Here is an 18,888-nt window from a genome sequence, read left to right as displayed (position 1 = left end):
AAGTCCAAAGGTTCACGACGTCGTCACGGCAAAGGCGTGTGCTCTGTGTTGGTGTAACACAGAACCATAATCTAGAAGAGACCCCGGTCCACCTCAGGTGATTGACGGCTGGTCCATGATGAGAGATCATGCACCACGCTGACATGTGATGCAGAACTACTAGAAGCTCTGAGACTGGCCCGGTTATCTTGAGTCCCGGTCTGGGTCCTGACCCTGATCCGGGTCCTGGTTCTGATCCGGTCCCCTCTCTGCAGGGACCTCTGCACGGCGTTCGGGAAGGACGTGATGAAGCTGGTGGACCTGCGTCCGCTGATAAACGACCTGCTGACGGAGGGCCGGCGCTCCAAGACAACCAAGACCAAGACCCTGGCAACCTGGGCCACCAAGGAGCTACGCAAGCTCAAGAGCCAGGCCTGGTGAGGAGGATATATACACACACACACACACATATAATAGGGGTCGATGATTCAACGACGTCTCGGCTGACTCTGCTACCCGGCGGTGGGCGCGGCGCAAACCCCGCTCTATGTGAAAGCAGCTTAAGTTGTGCCAGGCAGAACTAAAATACAACAGCAACACGACAAACCTGCGGATCATGTTGACACAGAACTGTCATGCGTTTTTTTTTTTTTTTTTAACTTTTGTAAATGTACTTTTTTTATTTATATAGCACCTTACATCAACCTAGAGGTGAACCAAAGTGCTTTACATAACATACAACAAAATAAAACAAGAATAAAACATGAACATATAAAAAAACATCAAGTATAAAAAGTGTCGCCACACTACTGGGTATTAAAAGCCACCCTGAATAAATAAGTTTTAATTTTAGATTTAAAAAGGCCCAGGTCAGAGATGGTGCGTAACTCACAGGGGAGCTTATTCCAGAGCCTGGGGCCGGCAACTGAAAAGGCTCGGTCACCCCAGTGCTTCTGCTTTGACCTGGGCACTTCCAACAAACGTTGGTTGGAGGATCTCAGAGCTCTGCCAGGCTCACGCACCGTTAAAATCTCTGATAAATAAGGAGTGGCAAGGCCGTTCAGAGCTTTAAAAACAAACATTAAAAGTTTAAAATCAACTCTAAAACGAACAGGCAGCCAGTGAAGGGAATAGAGGACCGGGGTGATGTGCTCTCGTCTGGGTGTGTTTGTTAAAAGACGGGCAGCTGCATTTTGTACCAGCTGAAGACGGCTAAAAGAAGTTTGGGCGATGCCAACATAAAGTGCATTACAGTAGTCCAATCTGGAGGTGACTAGAGCGTGGATAGCTCTCTCCATGTCCTGACGGCTCAAAAATGTTTTTACTTTGGCTAAAAGACGCAACTGATAAAAACCTGCCTTCACAACATTATCCACTTGTCGGTCAAATTTTAAAAAGCTATCAAAAATAACTCCCAGGTTTCTAACTTTGGGACTTTTGTACTACAGTACAAATGCACAAGTGAGCCATTATGGTGCTGCTAAGTTTAATTGCTCAGTTCATTTCTATGTGATTCTATGTGAAGTAACATGCCACGTGTTATAGGCATGAAAATAAAAATAATGAAAAATTGCCAACAGGTATTTGTGTATTTCTACGTCTTACTGAATCGATTCGATATCGAAACCTATCACATCGTGAGGTTCTTAACAATACCCAGACCTAATATATACACGCATATATACGCGTGCGTGCGTGCGTGCGTGCGTGCGTGCGTGCGTGCGTGCGTGCGTGGCGCGATATTTATCCTTAAGTTAAAACTTGAATTTTATTATTTATTTAACCTTTATTTGCCCAGGCAAGCAATTTAAGAACACATTCTTATTTGCAAATGCAGCCTGAACAAAGAGCATAAACATTTTGAGGGAAAGGGGAGTTCTAGAAAAATTGCATAATACAATAAATACGTACAATATAGATACAAACACATGGGGGCGGGGCTAACCCACCGCTGGGGGCGGGTCCTCAGGTGATTGACGGCTGGTCCATGATGAGAGATCATGCACCACGCTGACATGTGATGCAGAACCACTAGAAGCTCTGAGACCGGCCCGGTTTCCATTTATTGCAAAGTATTTTTTTTTAAATGGGGTAATTTGTAATTTTTTGTGTAAAAACTGTCTCTCCCACCACCACTCAACTCAAACTATTCACCACTTCTGATCAACAGCAGCTGGGAAAGGGTTGGGGTAAAAGAATGTAACTGAAATCAGACTGCCCCCTAGTGGAAAAGCAAATACCTGCACAACATAAAAAATAGCTCCTACAATGACATTAATTGAAATTTGATATCTTAGGAAAAGGGGTCAGATAAATTAAGCTTAGCCTTTCTGTTCCCTTTCATTCAGGAAAGAGATTTGTTATTATATTTAACTGCTTAGTTTTTCTTTTAATGAATGAAATTCAGGACTGTCTCAGAAAATTAGAATATTGTGATTTTCTCTAATGCAATTACAAAAACAAATGTCATACATTCTGGATTCATTACAAATAAACTGAAATATTGCAAGCCTTTTATTATTTTAATATTGCTGATCATGGCTTACAGCTTTAGAAAACTCAAATATCCTATCTCAAAAAATTAGAATATTCTGGGAATCTTAAACTGTAAACCATAATCAGCAATATTAAAATAATAAAAGGCTTGCAATATTTCAGTTGATTTGTATTGAATCCAGAATGTATGACATTTTTAAGAACTTTATCACAATATTAAAATTTTCTGAGAAAGTCCTGTAATTATATTGAACTGTTTAGTTTTTCTTTTAATGAATGAAATAAAAAAAAAAGATCTGAGACTTGTTTACAAGATCCTCTAAACTGCTGTTGTCGTCGTTGCAGATGGTTGCCGTCGGCAACGGACAGATGACGCGACGCGAGTGAACTTTGAGGACGACGGCTGTCTGGGATGAACTCTTCTTCTGCGCCTGCGGCCGCCGCGGCGCAGGGAGTGAAGTGAGAGAGATGAGTGTCTGTGTGAGCGAGAGACGATGACATCACACCACCGTCAGTTCAGCAGGCCCCGCCCCCCCTGTAACCCCGCCCCCTGGACTGCCTGTGGACTGGACTCTGACCCCTCCCCCACGACCCCTGACCCCCCCGGCCCTCCTGCGATGATGTCACCGCCGCCGCCCCCCCCGCGGGGGAGGGGGGGGGGGGACGACACTGACTGGTGGATCTGAGCGACTTTGTGGACTTCTTCTGTGGAAAACTTTAGATTTTTGTTGCTCTTACTTTTCTTCTTCTGAGCACTAAAAACCGGCGGCCGGGCGCCTCCGCCGGCTCCGCCCCCCAACGGCGGCAACCCCTTCAGAGTAAGAGCTCGGCCGGCGCTGAGGAGCGAGTGCCAAAAGCCGGGCCCCGAGTGCCGTGAGCTGCTTCACTTTAGTTTCCCGCTGCACTTGGTTTGGGAACGGGTCCCTCGGCGTTTCTGCTTGTTGACAAGATTTCAGAGAATTGAAGACGTTTGTAAAAGGTTCTATTTTTCCATTGCTATAATAAAAAAAAAAAAAAGTTAAACCAATAAAATGATCTGAAACATTTCCCGAGCAGTTCTGGTCTCTTCCTGTCGGACCCCCGGAACCGGACCGGACCGCTACGGACCCTTCTGATTGGACGCTGGACTCTGGCTCCTCCCACTTTTTTTTGGCTCCGAGCTCCTCCTCCTCCTCCGCCGCCGCCGTCACATGACCTGGCGCCGCGCCGCCGTGAGCACGCTCAGTGCGGCCGGCCCGTCCCGGCCCAGACTTGGAGGCTTTTATTTTGTAGAGGTGTGGCGGCTGGGAAGATTGTACTTCCTGTGTCGAACCTGGAAACTCGATTGTTGCTGAATTGTGAAACATTTAAATCCAGTTTTCTTCTTCTTCCACTTTAGTGAACTAATAAAGTTATATTGTTCTGAACCTGCTGCCTGTTCTGATGAGACCCGCCACAATAAAAGCCCGGGGCGTCAGAGGACCTGCAGAACCGACCCGGTGTCCCGGCTGTAGCCATGGAAACGGTACCGGGGAGCACCGGGGGTCCAGAACCTTCATACCTTCTGGGTTTTTTTTTAATTTCTGAAGCTGCAATTTGAGTTTTTGTTGTCAAATGTGAAGTTCTGGTTCTGAGGTGTCTTGGTTCTGACTGGACCAGAACTTGCCTGGATCCGGCCCAGAACCTGGAGCCGCCCGGTTCTGGGGCGGAGACCCTGAACCCCCATGGGGGCGGGGCTTCGGGTCAGAACCAGGACACTTTATTTCTAATATGATTGATTGACAGCTGGCTGGACCAATGGCGAGCTGGTACCGCCCCCCCGGTGGTGCCGGGTCGGCTCCAAACCTTCGACCTGGTCTGTCGTTTTATATGTGACCTTTCTTGGGGTTCTGGTTCCTGGTGCCGGTCCCACAAGAACCACGAAAGTCCAGACCTGGACCAGGTCTGTGCAGCCGAGGAGGTCCAGAACCGAGGAGAGAATGGAACGGACCAGGGGCCGGATTCACCAATATGTTCTAAAGAACTAAAATTAAGAAGTTCATAAGAAAGTTCTTAAGTGCAATTCCTTAATATTTTCTTAAGAACTGTCATTTCTTACGAATTTCTTATTTTTCCTACTTAAAAACTTAAAAAATATGTCATTGCATTGCACGCGCCAACAAACATTTATACATTTATACTTAACCGTCACTCACTCACTAAACATGGAGAAGGAGAAAAAGAGATCCAGGAACTTTTCAAGGTTATGGTGGATGAGATTGTGTTGAAAAAGGTGATATTAGAGTTTTACCTTTTCACAGACATTTTAAGACGGGTCAAGGTTGTCTTAAAGTTAAGAAAAAAGTCAAGAACAAGTTTGAGAACTTTTATTTCAAGAATACCATTTATTCTATACGACGGAGTATTAGGGCCAAACTAAGACAAAAAAAAAATTACGAGAATAAAGTCATAAGATAATGGAAATAAAGTCGTAATGTTGCGAGAATAAAGTAATAGAATAAAGTCGTAATGTTGCGAGAATAAAGTCGTAATATTATGAGAATATAATTTATGAGAATTCTAACAAGAGCTTCTTCTCCGTGTGTTAAAATGAGGAATATTGAGCATCTTGTGAAGTTATATTTATATATTTATAATATATTACGACTTTATTCTCATAATATTATGACTTTATTCTCGTAATATGACTTCTCGTAATTTTACGACTTTATTCTCGTAATATTATGACTTTATTCTCGTAATTTTATGACTTTATTCTCGTAATTTCCTTTTTTTGTTTTTTTGTTTGGCCCTAATACTCCGTCGTAATTCTATAAGTTTTTAGTTGAGAAAATACTTAACTTTTTTGGAGAATATGACTTCTTCTCTTTTTTCTTCTTAAGACTGAACTTTAAGAAAAAGATGACACTTCAGAAGATTTTTTTTCTTAATGTTTTGTGAATCCGGCCCCAGAACTCCTCCAGAACCCCCCACAGGGCTTAAAGTGAAAAAAAAAATCCTGAACCTGAACTTTATTTCCGGGAGCGGGGACACATGCGCTGCCAATTTTCCAAGCAACAAAAATGACATTTGAATTTATTTTCCTTTTCACTATGGATGCTTTTGAAGTTTCACTAGTTGTCATTGTGTTTGACAGGGTATAAGATGACCTACAATCTAAAATATGAATATTTTAAAGGTCATAATGTTATAACCAGTACTCGAGTTGTAAAAAAGAATCAGGGGGGATGGTGGATTTTATCATATGGGGACAGATAGTTTGTGCTGATTACAAATAATATATATTACAAATAATAGCAGTGACCAAAACACCTGCAGAAATACTGCAGGAATGACATAGCAGCAGTTAAATGCAGCCTTCTGTAAGCTTTAAATATCCACTGGGCTTACATCAAATACATCAAAACACAACAATAAAAAACACTTTTCTGAACTTATCAATATGACTCTGTCCTTCACAGGATAAGTAAAATGGATCACTGCAAAAACTCAAAATAAGGATATGTGTCCTATTTCTAGTTAAAATGTCTCGTTTTAGTAAAAAAAAGACTTATTACACTTAAAACAAGACTCATCACTGGAAAAAACAATTTTCACCTGTTTCAAGTAGATTTTCACTTAAAAATAAGTAAGAAAATCTGCCAGTGGAACAAGATTTTGTTGCTTGTAATAAGAAGATAAATCTTGTCCCACTGGCAGATTTTCTTACTTATTTCAAATGAAAATGTATTTGAAACAGGTGAAAATTGTCAAATAAGTTATTTTTCTGGTGATGACTCTAAATGTTGAAATAGCAGTAAAACCACATTCATTGATGAAATGACATAAGGGATGGAAAGGGGGGATGGCAGTTTTACAGGGGGGATGATTTGGACCGTTTTTATTTCAGGGGGGATGCCATCCCCCCTCATCCCCCCTCAACTCCAGTACTGGTTATAAGGGCAGGTGAAACTCAGGCAGGCTAATTAATTTGTGGAATTATTGATTAGCAACCATTTAATTCAGTAAAGGACTATATATATATATATATATATATATATATATATATATATATATATATATATATATATATATATCTCACATATATCACGTCCACTATTTATTTCCCTCCTAACTTGTGTCTCTAGTCCGGTCCTCTTTCCCTTCATAACGGCACAATTGTCCAGTAGAAAACTTGTGACTTGTTTCCACTCAAGTTCATAAGACTGCAGGACTGCATCTTCTAGTTTAACTTCCATAAGTGCTGAAGCATCAGCAAGATTAACTTTTCTGCTTGCCAGATGTTGAGTTGTTACTCTGTATACCGGTACTTTCATCATTTTGGCATCTCCTTCCTGGCGAGGTACAACTCTTTTCCCGCTACTGGCGTACAGTCGCTTTTTAGAGTGTGCAAAAGCACCTGGCTCTCTTCTGGCACCAGCTACTGAAAACCTGCCGTCTCCGCCCATTTCTTCCATCCGTGCCCAGCGCCATTTCATTTGTCTATTATCGGCCAAATCATCCTCTACAGACTTACAGAATTTTTTCTCCATCTTGAAGTCGGTGATACCCAAGTGTTCGTATTCCTGTGCCTGCTGGCGTCAAAGACCTGCCCAGCTCGACTTCTGATTGGCTAGCGTTAGTTTGGTGAAGCCAGAGCTGCTTTCCTCTCATTCCATTAATAGACGAACTCAGTTGACTCAAACTGACAATATCCTGTAGCCTATCAACACATATTTATATGTAAACATTAAAGTTACCGCATTTTCTGGACTATAAGCCGCACCTGCATATAAGCCACTCTATTAAAAAAAAAAAAAAAAAAGATATGCAAGCCGCAGATATTTATTAGATTAGATATTTACTACATGTACAAAAGGATTTTGAAATGATGTACATGTTTGTACCTAAATAGATCTTTCCTAACAGTGTCTTTTAACACGGCAGCAACTTTGCTGATTAAAACGGGACAGAACCAAGAGAAAATAACCAGTATTTTTTTACCTATTTATCTGTTTGAAATCTGCTTCTACCTACTTCTATCTGCTAAAGAAGAAGTGGTGTATTGTTCTTTGCATTTATTTTGTCTTAGTTTTAGTGATTCTAATTCCGGTTAGAGCGCCCCGAGCATTTATCGAAATATTTTTCGAAATATCGGGAAAAAAAAGTCGAAATGTCGAGAAAAAAAGTCGAAATGTTGAGAAAAAAAGTCGAAATGTCGAGAAAAAAAGTCGAAATGTCGAGAAAAAAGTCGAAATGTTGAGAAAAAAAGTCGAAATGTCGAGAAAAAAAGTCAAAATGTCGAGAAAAAAGTCAAAATGTTGAGAAAGTTATCCATTTATCTGTTTGAAATCTGCTTCTACCTACTTCTATCTGCTAAAGAAGAATTTTGAGAATTTTGTCTTAGTTCTGATTCTAATTCCGGTTAGAGCGCCCCGAGCGGTGGAAGAAAAATTCACAGAATAGCCGGACCTTTGTATAAGCTGCACGGTTGAAAACCTATGAAAAAAGTTGTGGCTTATAGTCCAGAAAATACGGTACTGATCTTTTTATTTTTATTTTTTATTTTTTTTTTAAATCAGTCAAACTCCGCACGCCAAGAAAAAAAAAAAACACCCTCCATATGCCGGAGATCCGGCACGGTGCCGGAATACTTTAAGCCCTGCTCCCATCACCCATCCAGAACAGCCGGTACCCGCTGTAAAGCTCAGATGTTTGTGATAAAAGGTGTCTGGATCAGAACCGGCGCTGGTTCTGATCAAACAGGAGACGAGCTCACAGAGGCTTTAATTTTTGATTTATTGAAAACAGAAGTTCCCGCAGGAACTTGAGCAGCAGAACCGCTCTGAAGGCAGCGACACAGAGACACCGTGGAGACCCGTCCGGAACCGTTGACCCGAACCGTTGACCCGAACCCCCCGGTCAGCAGCTCTGGGTCCTCCCTGGGCTCCAGAACTCCCTCCGGTCCTGGTACCGGTACCACTCCCCCCCCACAGGTCCTCTTATTGATTGGCGTGGAGCCCGGCGGGTCTCCCGGCGTATTCTTCACCTATAGCAGCAGCAGCAGCGGGAGTCCTGCCGGACCGGGCCTGGCCCGGGGCCCCGCCGGACCGGGACCGGGCCTCGGGTCACCGGGACGAGCTCCGCTCTTTGCTGATACAGTCGTCCAGGCTGGCGGCGTCTCCGTTGGCCGTCAGGCCGCAGGTGCGACGCTTCTTCCTGCGGTGAGACACGGCGTCGCCATCGGGGGCCGACTCCGCCTGGACAAACCAGAACCAGAACCGGGATTAGAACAACAATCTCATATATATATATATATATATATATATATATATATATATATATATTTACTTACCGGTATGTGTGTGTATATAAATGTAAGTATGTGTGTATATAAATGTGTGTGTGTGTGTGTGTGTGTGTTGGATAATTTTGAGAAATACTTTTATTCAGAAAAATTACCACCCAACAGTATAGGCCAGGGATCAGCAACTCGCGGCTCTAGAGCCGCATGCGGCTCTTTAGCGCTCCCCTAGTGGCTCCTGGAGCTTTTTCCAAAAAATTGGACATTTCTTCTTCTTTTCGTCCTCCTTTTTCCTTTCCTTTTTAATCTCAACATTTCAACTTTTTTCTCAACGTTTCACCTTTCGCCATTTTCTTTCATTCTAAGGCTTATACAAGACTTTTCATTTCTTGCGGCTCCAGACATATTTGTTTTTTTGGTCCAATATGGCTCTTTTCAACATTTTGTGTTGCCGAACCCTTTTTCAAAAATGTTTGCAATTTTTTTCTTCTTCTTTTCTCTTTTTCTCTTCCTTTTTCCTTTCCTTTTTAATCTCGTCATTTCGACTTTTTTTCCTCGACATTTGGACTTTTTTCTCTCGAAATTTCAACTTTTTTCCTCAAAATTTCAACTTTTTCCCCTCAACATTTCTTCTTTTTTCTCGAAATTTCAACTTTTTTCTCAATATTTCGACTTTTTTCTCGACATTTCGCCTTTCGTCATTTTCCTTCATTCTAAGACTTATACAAGACTTTTCATTTTTTGCGGCTCCAGACATATTCGTTTTTTGTGTTTTTGGTCCAATACGGCTCTTTCAACATTTTGTGTTGCATACCCCTGGTATAGGCTGAAGACTGAAATCTGAAAACTTGTTTGTGTAAATCTTACACTTAAGCTACATAACATAGGCAGTAGGCCTATTTTGAACATGAACTGAACCACTGCATTTGCAGAAATATTTTCTCCTAATATTGTTTTTAAATCTGCCAAATAAAAATAAATAAACAAAATTTATATTTTTTTTAATTCTTTCTCGATATCAGTTTAACAGAAAACATGGGAGCTGCAATCAGCAATGTCAGATCTTGTTTCATCTTCTGTCGCATTTTTTCTCTGGATTTCTGGTTGTGATCCTGTAAAATATGAGGATATTCTGCTCTGGATTCTTTTCATTTTTTCATTCATTTGACTGACTGTATCTTTTATTTTGTCGGGCCGGAAGTCGGACTTTTGGAATGCAAGAAAATTCGGTTGGTTTTCAAAATAAAACTGCTTTCTGTGGGCGCGACTCGCTCCCGGTATCAAAATCACACACAAGCAGAATGAACACGGACTGTATTTTGGTTGTTATTACGTGTTAATAATTACGATGTAATGGTGAAAATACTTCGGGGGGTTGGGGATAAATTTTGTCCCCACGAGGATCAAAATAATTCAGCAGAGGGTAGGACGTGTAAACCAGAGGGAGGGGGAAATCCCCACCGGTAAATCGCACCCTGTATGTATGTGTATATATGTGTGTGTGTGTGTGTGTGTGTGTGTGCGTGCGTGTGCGTGTGCGTGTGCGTGTATATGTATGTGTATGTGTATGTGTATAAATGTGCATGTGTGTTGACGTACGTCAGAGTCTGAGTCCGAGGAGCTGGAGGAGGACGAGGACGAGGAGTCGCTGGAGCTGTCCGAGGCGATGCCGGTGGATTCCTGCAGGTCCACCTGGTCGGCCAGCGCCGCCAGGTCGGGCCGCTCCTGCTTCAGGACCCTGGAAGGTCAAAGGTCACGGTTACACTCCTGGACCTGGTTCTGTTACGTCCCGGTACGGTTCACGTCTGAGTTCTGGTCTGCTGACCCTCGACCTCCCGGCTCAGGAACTACCAGCCCCCATCATGATGCTGCCGCCTCCGTGCTTCACAGCCAGACAACACAACACACGCAGGACGGACTGCTATTTTGCGGGCTGGTGTTAAGGTCTAAAGCAGGGGTGTCAAACTCATTTTGCTTGGCAGGCCGGATTTGACCAATTTTTTTCTCGCCGCACGCTCAAAATAACAAAAACGGTGCGAACATTTTTTTTTCTAATTCTTTTTTTTTTTTTTTTACTATTGTTATCTAATCCAATATCAGTTTAGTTAATTTTAAAAGGAAATATGCACTTTGTTTACACTCTAATTATGTAAAATATATTTCTTCAGGATCTTTTCTTGAAATTTCTCGGTTTTTTTTCAAATTATGTAAGATACTTTTAATATCATTTTACAAAGATAAACAGAAACAAGTATGTTTTTTTTATATTTCGCTTTTTTATAGGAAATTTAATTAAAAGCTAAATCTTTCTTATTACATCCGAGAGTGTTTCTTTGTGATTTAGAGATTTTTCCAGTACAATTAAGTGTATTTATTTAAAAAAATTGGCGCGGATATTTACGCCAGTGTGCCGAAAAAGTCAGCACTTCTCTTTTAACTGTTTTACTTTGTCACTATCCTCGTATTCAAAACTGAAATTCTCCGAATAAATATCTTCTATCATCTTTTTTAGCAGTGATATTTTTCCTGCGAAAATATATAAAAGTAGTCAGTTAATAAAAATAAACGACCGTCTACAAAGAAATAAAATCGGCAAATGCATTCTAGAAAACTAAAAAAATGTCAAACTGCTCTCTTTGTGGAATAACGATGGATTTGTAGAAGAAATATATTATCGGATATGCTGCTATTCATGGCAATTATTTATGCCTTCCTTTTTTTTAGTAAATTAACATTTAGTTTTTTTGCGTCAGAAACTTCTGGCGGGCTGCATGAAAATCTCTCTCAGGGCCGCATGTGGCCCGAGAGAGATTTGACACCCCTGGTCTAAAGGGTCCCTCTCTGAACAACCACACTTGGTTCCTACGCTCTGCTAACATCATTACAACACAGTGACAGAAAACTATAACAGCCGCGATGAAAAACTGCTGCTATTCATTTCATGCTGTTGAGAATTCTGCACTAATGTTCAGCTAAAATGGATTTTAATTTTCTTATAGATTGTGAGTTTGACCGGATGTCATTCAACTTTTTAACCTAGTAGGTAAACTACCTCTTTTGTAGTTAAATGTAATTATTTTTGTTATTGCACTATTTCTGCACCTTTTGTTTGAGTTTACAGTTTCATGTTTCTACATTTTGTGGCACGAGTGCTGATAAACTTTGTTTTGATCCAATGATGCCGTCAGTGATAAGAAATATATGTCCGTGTTGGAGAGAATGGACGATAAAAGACCCGGCGACAGCTGAACACTCACCGGTACCACTTCCTGGACAGCTTGGGTCGGCCGCGGACGGTTTTGTGCCAGACGATGGGGAAGTTGGTGGTGCTGGCGAAGTTCTGGGTCACGGCGATGGCCGTGTCCAGGTTGAGCACCACGTGCCACCAGCCACCTGCAAACCAGCGCCGGTTAGACGTTTTAACATTTAACAGCTAGACTGGATATGTGTTGCAGGTAATTACATTCTTCCTAGTCAAAAAGAGCATTTCAGATATCTACAATTACATTCTGCCATTCATGTGTGTGGGGTTTCTAATTACAGATATCTACAATTTAATTCCGACTAGTCCTAATTCCAGTTCAAGATATCTTTAATTCCCCTCAATTCAAGATATCTACACCGCCCTTTTTAGATATCTCAAATTAAGTTTTGATTAGTCGGAACAAAGTTGTAGATATCTCAAACTGGAATTACGGATAGTCATAATTTAATTGTAGATATCTGTAATCAAGTTATAGATATCTTGAAATGAATTTTGATAAGAGATATCTTTAGCTTCCATTCTGCCTAGACAAAATTACAGAAGAGTATCAGGGCCAGGCAGGAGAAAAATAAAAATATTTTAGAGGAGGAAGATTTTTTTTTTCATTATGCACTTTGAGAAAAAGTTGAAATGTTGAGAAAAAAGTTGAAATGTTAAAAAAAAGGCAAAATTTTGACTTTCTTCACGAAATTTCAACTTTATTCTTGAAATCGTACTGTGTCTCGAGAAAAATGCCAATTAATGCTGAAGTAGAATTTCGAGAAAAAAGTCTAAATGTCGAAAAAAAAAGTCTAAATGTCGAGAAAAAAGCAGAAAAGTCGAGAAATGGGGAAAAATTTCGACTATATTCTTGAAATTGTACTGTGTCTCGAGAAAAATGTCGAGATTAATGTTGAAGTAGAATTTCGAGAAAAAGTCGAAATGTCGAGAAAAAGGGTGAAATTTCGACTTTAGTCACGAAATTTACTTTATTCTTGAAATTGTATTTCAACATTAAACTCGACATTTCGACTTTTTTCTCTCGACATTTTGTCTTTTTTCTCCAAGTGCACAATAAAAAAAAAAAATCTTCCCATCTCAAATATTTTTTCTCCTGCATGGCCCTAATACAGATATCTTGAATTAGAGTTTTGACTAGTCAAAATGACATTATAGATATCTTGAATGACAATTCTGACCAGTAACAATGTCATCATAACCAACCATAGTCAAAATGCAGTTGTAGTTATCTGCAACGTTAATCCCGGACAGTCAAATTGAGCCATTAAAAGTTATTTCCGTGTTCCACTGACCCGGGACGAAGACGGTCTCGCCGGGCCGCTGCAGGATCTCCAGCGGGCGGAACTCGGGGGGCCAGGTGGGCTGCTGGGTCCGGGGGTAGACCACGCTGAACCAGGTGATGGCCTCGTCCTGCTGGTTCCCCCCGTCCTCCCGGGTCACCTTGATGAGCTCCCGCGGCGTGCTGGTGGGGAACAGGCACCAGCGCTTGTGGCCCTGGACCAGCGCGTTCCAGGCGCTGGTGCCCAGCGGGTCGATGTGGATGCCGGTGCCGGAGCGGGCCGGGCCCATCACGAACCACCTGCGGGGCGGACACAGTCGTTAGAGGCGGTCCTGGTGCTGACCCGGTTCATATAAATGAGCTGTGAAGTCACATATTTAGAGCCCGAGCACTGACAGTGCAAAGGCTCTATTGTATGTGGGTCAATGACCTGACGCCTGTATTTTCTGAAAAACTGATTTTTTTTTTCAATTCAAAAAAGGTTTAAATGGATAAAAAAAATACCATATATATGACCTACCTGTCCCACATATGGACTCACTTGAATTTTACAAAAAATACTAGTTATTTGGGATTTTGTTGTTGTTTTAAGCGTCAAATTGTCATGTGGTGCGACCGTCCGACCATGACTCTTGTTTTGAAAACTTTTTTTGAAATCACTCTAAATGTTTTTTAATTAATCTTCTGCCCTATCTGGCATGATTTCCGAAATGTCTTGTCGTGTGTAATATTGCAACACATTTGTATTTATATTTCCATCATAATATACAAACAATAGGGATGGGCGGTATGGACTAAAAAATGTATCACAATCATTTCTGGCTTTTATCCTGATAACGATAAAAATGACGATAAAAAAACCTAAACTAACTAAACCAATTAAATTGAATATATAAAAAACAATTAAATTAGTACACCTGTACTGCAAAACCTTCCTTCCTTCCTTCCTTCCTTCCTTCCTTCCTTCCTTCCTTCCTTCCTTCCTTCCTTCCTTCCTTCCTTCCTTCCTTCCTTCCTTCCTTCCTTCCTTCCTTCCTTCCTTCCTTCCTTCCTTCCTTCCTTCCTTCCTTCCTTCCTTCCTTCCTTCCTTCCTTCCTTCCTTCCTTCCTTCCTTCCTTCCTTCCTTCCTTCCTTCCTTCCTTCCTTCCTTCCTTCCTTCCTTCCTTCCTTCCTTCCTTCCTTCCTTCCTTCCTTCCTTCCTTCCTTCCTTCCTTCCTTCCTTCCTTCCTTCCTTCCTTCCTTCCTTCCTTCCTTCCTTCCTTCCTTCCTTCCTTCCTTCCTTCCTTCCTTCCTTCCTTCCTTCCTTCCTTCCTTCCTTCCTTCCTTCCTTCCTTCCTTCCTTCCTTCCTTCCTTCCTTCCTTCCTTCCTTCCTTCCTTCCTTCCTTCAAAACGTCATCAACGGGAATTTATCGTTTTTATCGCGAGATGACAAATTCTTACCGCGGGGAATTTTTTTGACTGTATATTATGAACGGTAAAATATCGCCCTTTCCTTACAAACAAAGTTTAACTGATTATGTCCAATTTATGAAATATCATGTGGCGCGACCATTAAAAAAACTAAAATTTTTGTATAACACTGAAAAGATGTCAAGATGTTAAGGAAATTAATTTATTTTATTATGAATCATGGTTGCACCACATGACCTTTTTTAAACATCTGCACCTCAGACTAGTTGGATCACCAAACAGGCTTCTGCTGCTGCCATTGCCTGTTGAATAAAATGAAGAAGCCGCGAGTCGCTCTTGAGCCGATTCCCGCTTCCTGATTCAAACGTCTGACGGCCCCCCCGACCAATCGGTGGCCTGTATTGTGATGACGTCAGATCCAGGGCCGACTCAGCCGCTCAGAACCTCGGCAGAATAGATACAGAAAAAGTGTCTACTCGGCACAGCTCCACCCGCCTCCACCCGTGGAACCAGTTTGGTGAAAAAGGAGTATGAGCTGCTCCCGACGGGTTCCCATCAGAACCTGAAGCTTCATCAGGTTCTGCTGATGAAGCAGAGGTGGTGGAGCAGTCCACCTCCTCGCACCAGATACTTTTAAATCGTTAAAAACTAGGGGTGTAACGATACACTAATCTCACGATAACGATACGATATTATAGCAGTATTTTTTTAACAACCTTGAATGAGGAACATATGACTGGAAAAAATGGTCTTTTATTTGAAAGACACAAAGTACAAAGCAATACTGTGCGTTTGCCCTATTGTTACAGTTTGTAATGCTTTATAACCGTTTAAGTTTTAAAGAGAAAGCCAGGACAACCATTTTCCACAAACTGAACTAAAAGTAAATGTCAGGTTTGCATTATGATCTTCAGTTTCATACAATAAAAATATTTTGCCACAAACTGAATAGTTTCTCTCATGTATGATTTGACATTTGATTTGAGAAATTTAACAACTAAAATTAAATAAATAAATAAAAGTAAATAAATACATACAATTTTACATCATAAAAAAGATTGATTCATGTTCACTTTATAAGTGTAAGAGGAGATTTATTTTTGTTAAGGTTATTTTGGTAATTCAGGGTTCATTATTTTATAAATATATTCTTTATATTCTGATGTAAATCAGGGACTATAATGACACTAGTCAGTTTATCTGTAGTGATTAGTCTGTTTTAGATTGGGCGGAGTGATACGCCACAGTACGGCACTAGGTGCTGTGTTGATGTTCTAAAATCCTACACTGTTGAGGGAAATTAAAGTACACTGGAACTCAGCAGAAGTTGTCCCCGTGTTTATCCTACTCACGAACCCAAAAAGGTTTAATTTAATAAGGTAAGGCTTAACTCTACACCAGCCTTACATAAGTAAAGGTTCAGAGCTCAAAACGGGACTAGTTTCTTCTGAGCGGAGGAAGATTTTATATTAGATTAATATTAATAACCCAATATCGCGATACAGTTTGTCACCTCCACGACACGTATCGTGACGTTTTTGTATCGCAAAATTTCGTGGCACGTTATATTGTTACACCCCTATTAAAAACATGCCGGCCTTTTCTCCAACTTGAACGCGATAACTCAGCTTTTATTTGACATATATCGGTCGTTTAGTTTATGTTTTTTCATTTTAGATGGCCGGGCGCTGAGAGCGGCCCACGCACCTGTACGGCGGCCTGCGTTTCTCCCCGGCGAACTGGAACAGGTCGTCCCTGAAGAAGAGGGGCACCTCGTAGTCCTCCAGCAGCTTGCGGCGCTTGGCGTGTTCGCCGTAGCTGCTGTCGAAGATGTAGAGCGGGCTGTCGTCCTTGGTGGACTCCAGGTACTCCACGTAGTACTTCATCTTCATCTTCACGGAGTAGCCGTCGTTGTCCTCGCCGCACTTGAACCTCTGGTTGCGGTACTTGCGCTTGAGGCGCTCCAGCGTCCACTTCTCCCGGGCGGGCCAGACCTCCTGGCAGCCCTGCAGAACCACCGGCTTGTACGGACGCTCGAAGCGCCGGATGAAATCCTCGGGACTCAGGCGACGGGCGTCAACGCGCTCCACGTTGTCCTGCAACGCAGCAGCAAACACAGAGATACTATTACTATTACTGCTGCTACTACTACTGCTACTACCACTCCTACTGTCATTTAACAGATGCTTTTATCCAAAGCGACTTACATCCGACATACAAACACCATTTAATGGCCCAAGGTGGTTCATCTTGGTTGCCATTGCGGGACTTGAACCGTGGTCCTCCTTAGCCGCTAGACTACCAGATGTGTCTGTTTTATTCGTAAAGAACTAAATCAGTAATTCTGTTGTTGCATTATGTATTTCTTTTGTTGATCTATCAGGGTGCTGAAGCAGGAAAACATCTAAAACATGCAGGACAGGGGGTCCTGAGGACCAGGGTTGAAGACCACTACAACAGTTTTAGGATAGGGAGGCGTTTCATTCGTACTTCTCACCTAAAAATATTGAAATGAACTGAATTTGAACTAGTTCAAAGTGAAAATGGTGAACTATGAACGTGAACTGTTCGTTTTTTAAACTATGTGAACTGAACTTTGAACTGGTTCATGAGAAGTATGAACTTAAACAACACTGAAACACACTATGATACTATATATTATAGTAATAAACAGAGGTGGGTAGTAACGAGTTACATTTACTCCGTTACATTTACTTGAGTAAGTTTTGGGAAATTTTGTACTTTTAGGAGTAGTTTTGGATCACTATACTTTTTACTTTTACTTGAGTAGATTTGTGAAGAAGAAACTGTTCCTCTTACTCCGCTACATTAGGCTACGTTGAGCTGTTACTTTTCTTTTATCCCTTTTATCCGCGTACGCGTCAATCTCATGACATCACTGGGTGATTCTTTGGGAAAAATGTTAGTTTTTGCATGTTTTGTCACATTTACACAGACTCAAACTTACACAGAGTTTATATGAGTTAAATGGGCTTGTTCTAGTTCTGCCTGGTTAAAAAAGTACAAAGGCTTGACATTTTGGGCTACTTGTGCTTTATTTTATTTTTTTATCTATTTATTTTATTATTTATTAAAGTACTTGAATTAACTTTATTATTTTAATTTAAGCTATTTTTAATTTTGTATTGATTTAATTTGCCTGAAGATGATTATTTTGTACTTTTGTCTGTTTGAATGGTTGTGTTAAAAAAATAAATCAGACGCTACTCAACAGTTACTTTTACTCAAGTAATTATTTGGATGACTATTTTTTACTTCTACTTGAGTCATATTATTCTGAAGTAACAGTACTTTTACTTGAGTACAATTTTTGGCTACTCTACCCACCTCATATGTTACTATATGTTATAATAATAAACCTCTAACATGATCTGAAGCCGGGAGGTGACGCGGATGACGTCACGGTGACGTCACGCCGGCTCCCCTGCCTACGTGCCGCTCCGCGGGTTTAGCCTTTTAGCTTTAGCTGCTCTTTACCTTCACGGCGCGGTGCGACAGGTCGAAGGCGTCGCAGTAGCCGTGTCGGATCCAGTCCAGCGAGTCCTTGAGCTCCGGCCGGGCGCTGCGCTTCGCCTCGCGGATCCGCTTCTTGCTCTTGTGGTTCATGGCTCCGGCTGAAGCTAAGAGCTAAAAGCTAACGAGGCTGCATGGGACACATGCAGGCGGCTGAGCTGAGCTTGGCCTCCGCCCCGACTCCCCCCGGGTCCCCCTAACTCCCCCGGCTCTATAACCCGCTCGGGCGGGTCTGTTAGGGCGGGTTCTGCTGGTCCGGGCCGGCTCCGACCCTCCGCTAGCGGGTTAAAGCTCAGTTTCACACCCGGAAACTCCCTAAATAAAACAAGGAGCTTCGGCAGAGAAGTAGCTGCGGCGAGGCCCCGCCCCCTCACGCATAGGCCACGCCCCCTCACGCTGAGGCGGACACCTGATTGGTTCTTCTTCTTCTTCTTCTCTAGGTTTAATGGCGGATCACAACCAACGTTATTAGGTGCATACCGCCAGCTTCTGTACCGGAGTGTGTAACATCAGGATAATGTCCAGAGGTGTCTTCAGTATTCACATTCATTACTCAGGTAGAAGTATAGATACTAGAGTTTAAAAATACTCCTGTAGAAGTTGAAGTATCATCTCAAGATTTTTACTCAAGTAAAAGTATAAAAGTACTGGTTTCAAAACTA

General features: G+C 41.7%; 2 protein-coding genes across 2 annotated transcripts in view; one reads left to right on the top strand and one right to left on the bottom strand.

Moving 5' to 3' along the window:
- The window catches only part of kpnb1 (karyopherin (importin) beta 1), a 29,819-nt gene extending 25,938 nt beyond the window's left edge, over window positions 1–3,881 (top strand). The window contains exons 21-22 of the mRNA XM_061712654.1: window positions 255–416; window positions 2,821–3,881. Coding sequence (XP_061568638.1) covers window positions 255–416; window position 2,821 — 163 coding nt within the window. The 3' untranslated portion in view covers window positions 2,822–3,881. The remainder of the gene's footprint in view (window positions 1–254; window positions 417–2,820) is intronic.
- A 4,337-nt stretch (window positions 3,882–8,218) lies between these two features.
- jmjd6 (jumonji domain containing 6, arginine demethylase and lysine hydroxylase) lies at window positions 8,219–18,600 on the bottom strand. Its single transcript, XM_061712676.1, has 6 exons — window positions 18,191–18,600; window positions 16,400–16,788; window positions 13,295–13,581; window positions 11,995–12,130; window positions 10,337–10,475; window positions 8,219–8,693 (listed from the first exon to the last, which is right to left on the bottom strand). The coding sequence occupies exons 1-6, from the start codon at window positions 18,317–18,319 to the stop codon at window positions 8,562–8,564; spliced, it is 1,212 nt and encodes a 403-aa protein (XP_061568660.1). The 5' UTR covers window positions 18,320–18,600; the 3' UTR covers window positions 8,219–8,561.
- Between the last annotated feature and the right edge of the window lie 288 nt (window positions 18,601–18,888).

Source organism: Cololabis saira, chromosome 21, assembly GCF_033807715.1.
Source record: "Cololabis saira isolate AMF1-May2022 chromosome 21, fColSai1.1, whole genome shotgun sequence".
NCBI lineage: Eukaryota > Metazoa > Chordata > Actinopteri > Beloniformes > Belonidae > Cololabis > Cololabis saira.
The sequence above is the reverse complement of the archived record's forward strand: the minus strand, read 5'-3'. Positions and strand labels throughout refer to the sequence as shown.

Excerpts from the sequence above, each read along its gene's own strand:
- jmjd6 (XM_061712676.1), bottom strand. The coding sequence starts at position 18,319 with ATGAACCACAAGAGCAAGAAGCGGATCCGCGAGGCGAAGCGCAGCGCC. Across the intron at positions 13,582-16,399 it reads AAACGCAGGCCGCCGTACAG|GTGGTTCGTGATGGGCCCGG; the intron begins GTGCGTGGGCCG and ends TCCGCCCCGCAG. Across the intron at positions 10,476-11,994 it reads CTGTCCAGGAAGTGGTACCG|GGTCCTGAAGCAGGAGCGGC; the intron begins GTGAGTGTTCAG and ends TTGACCTTCCAG.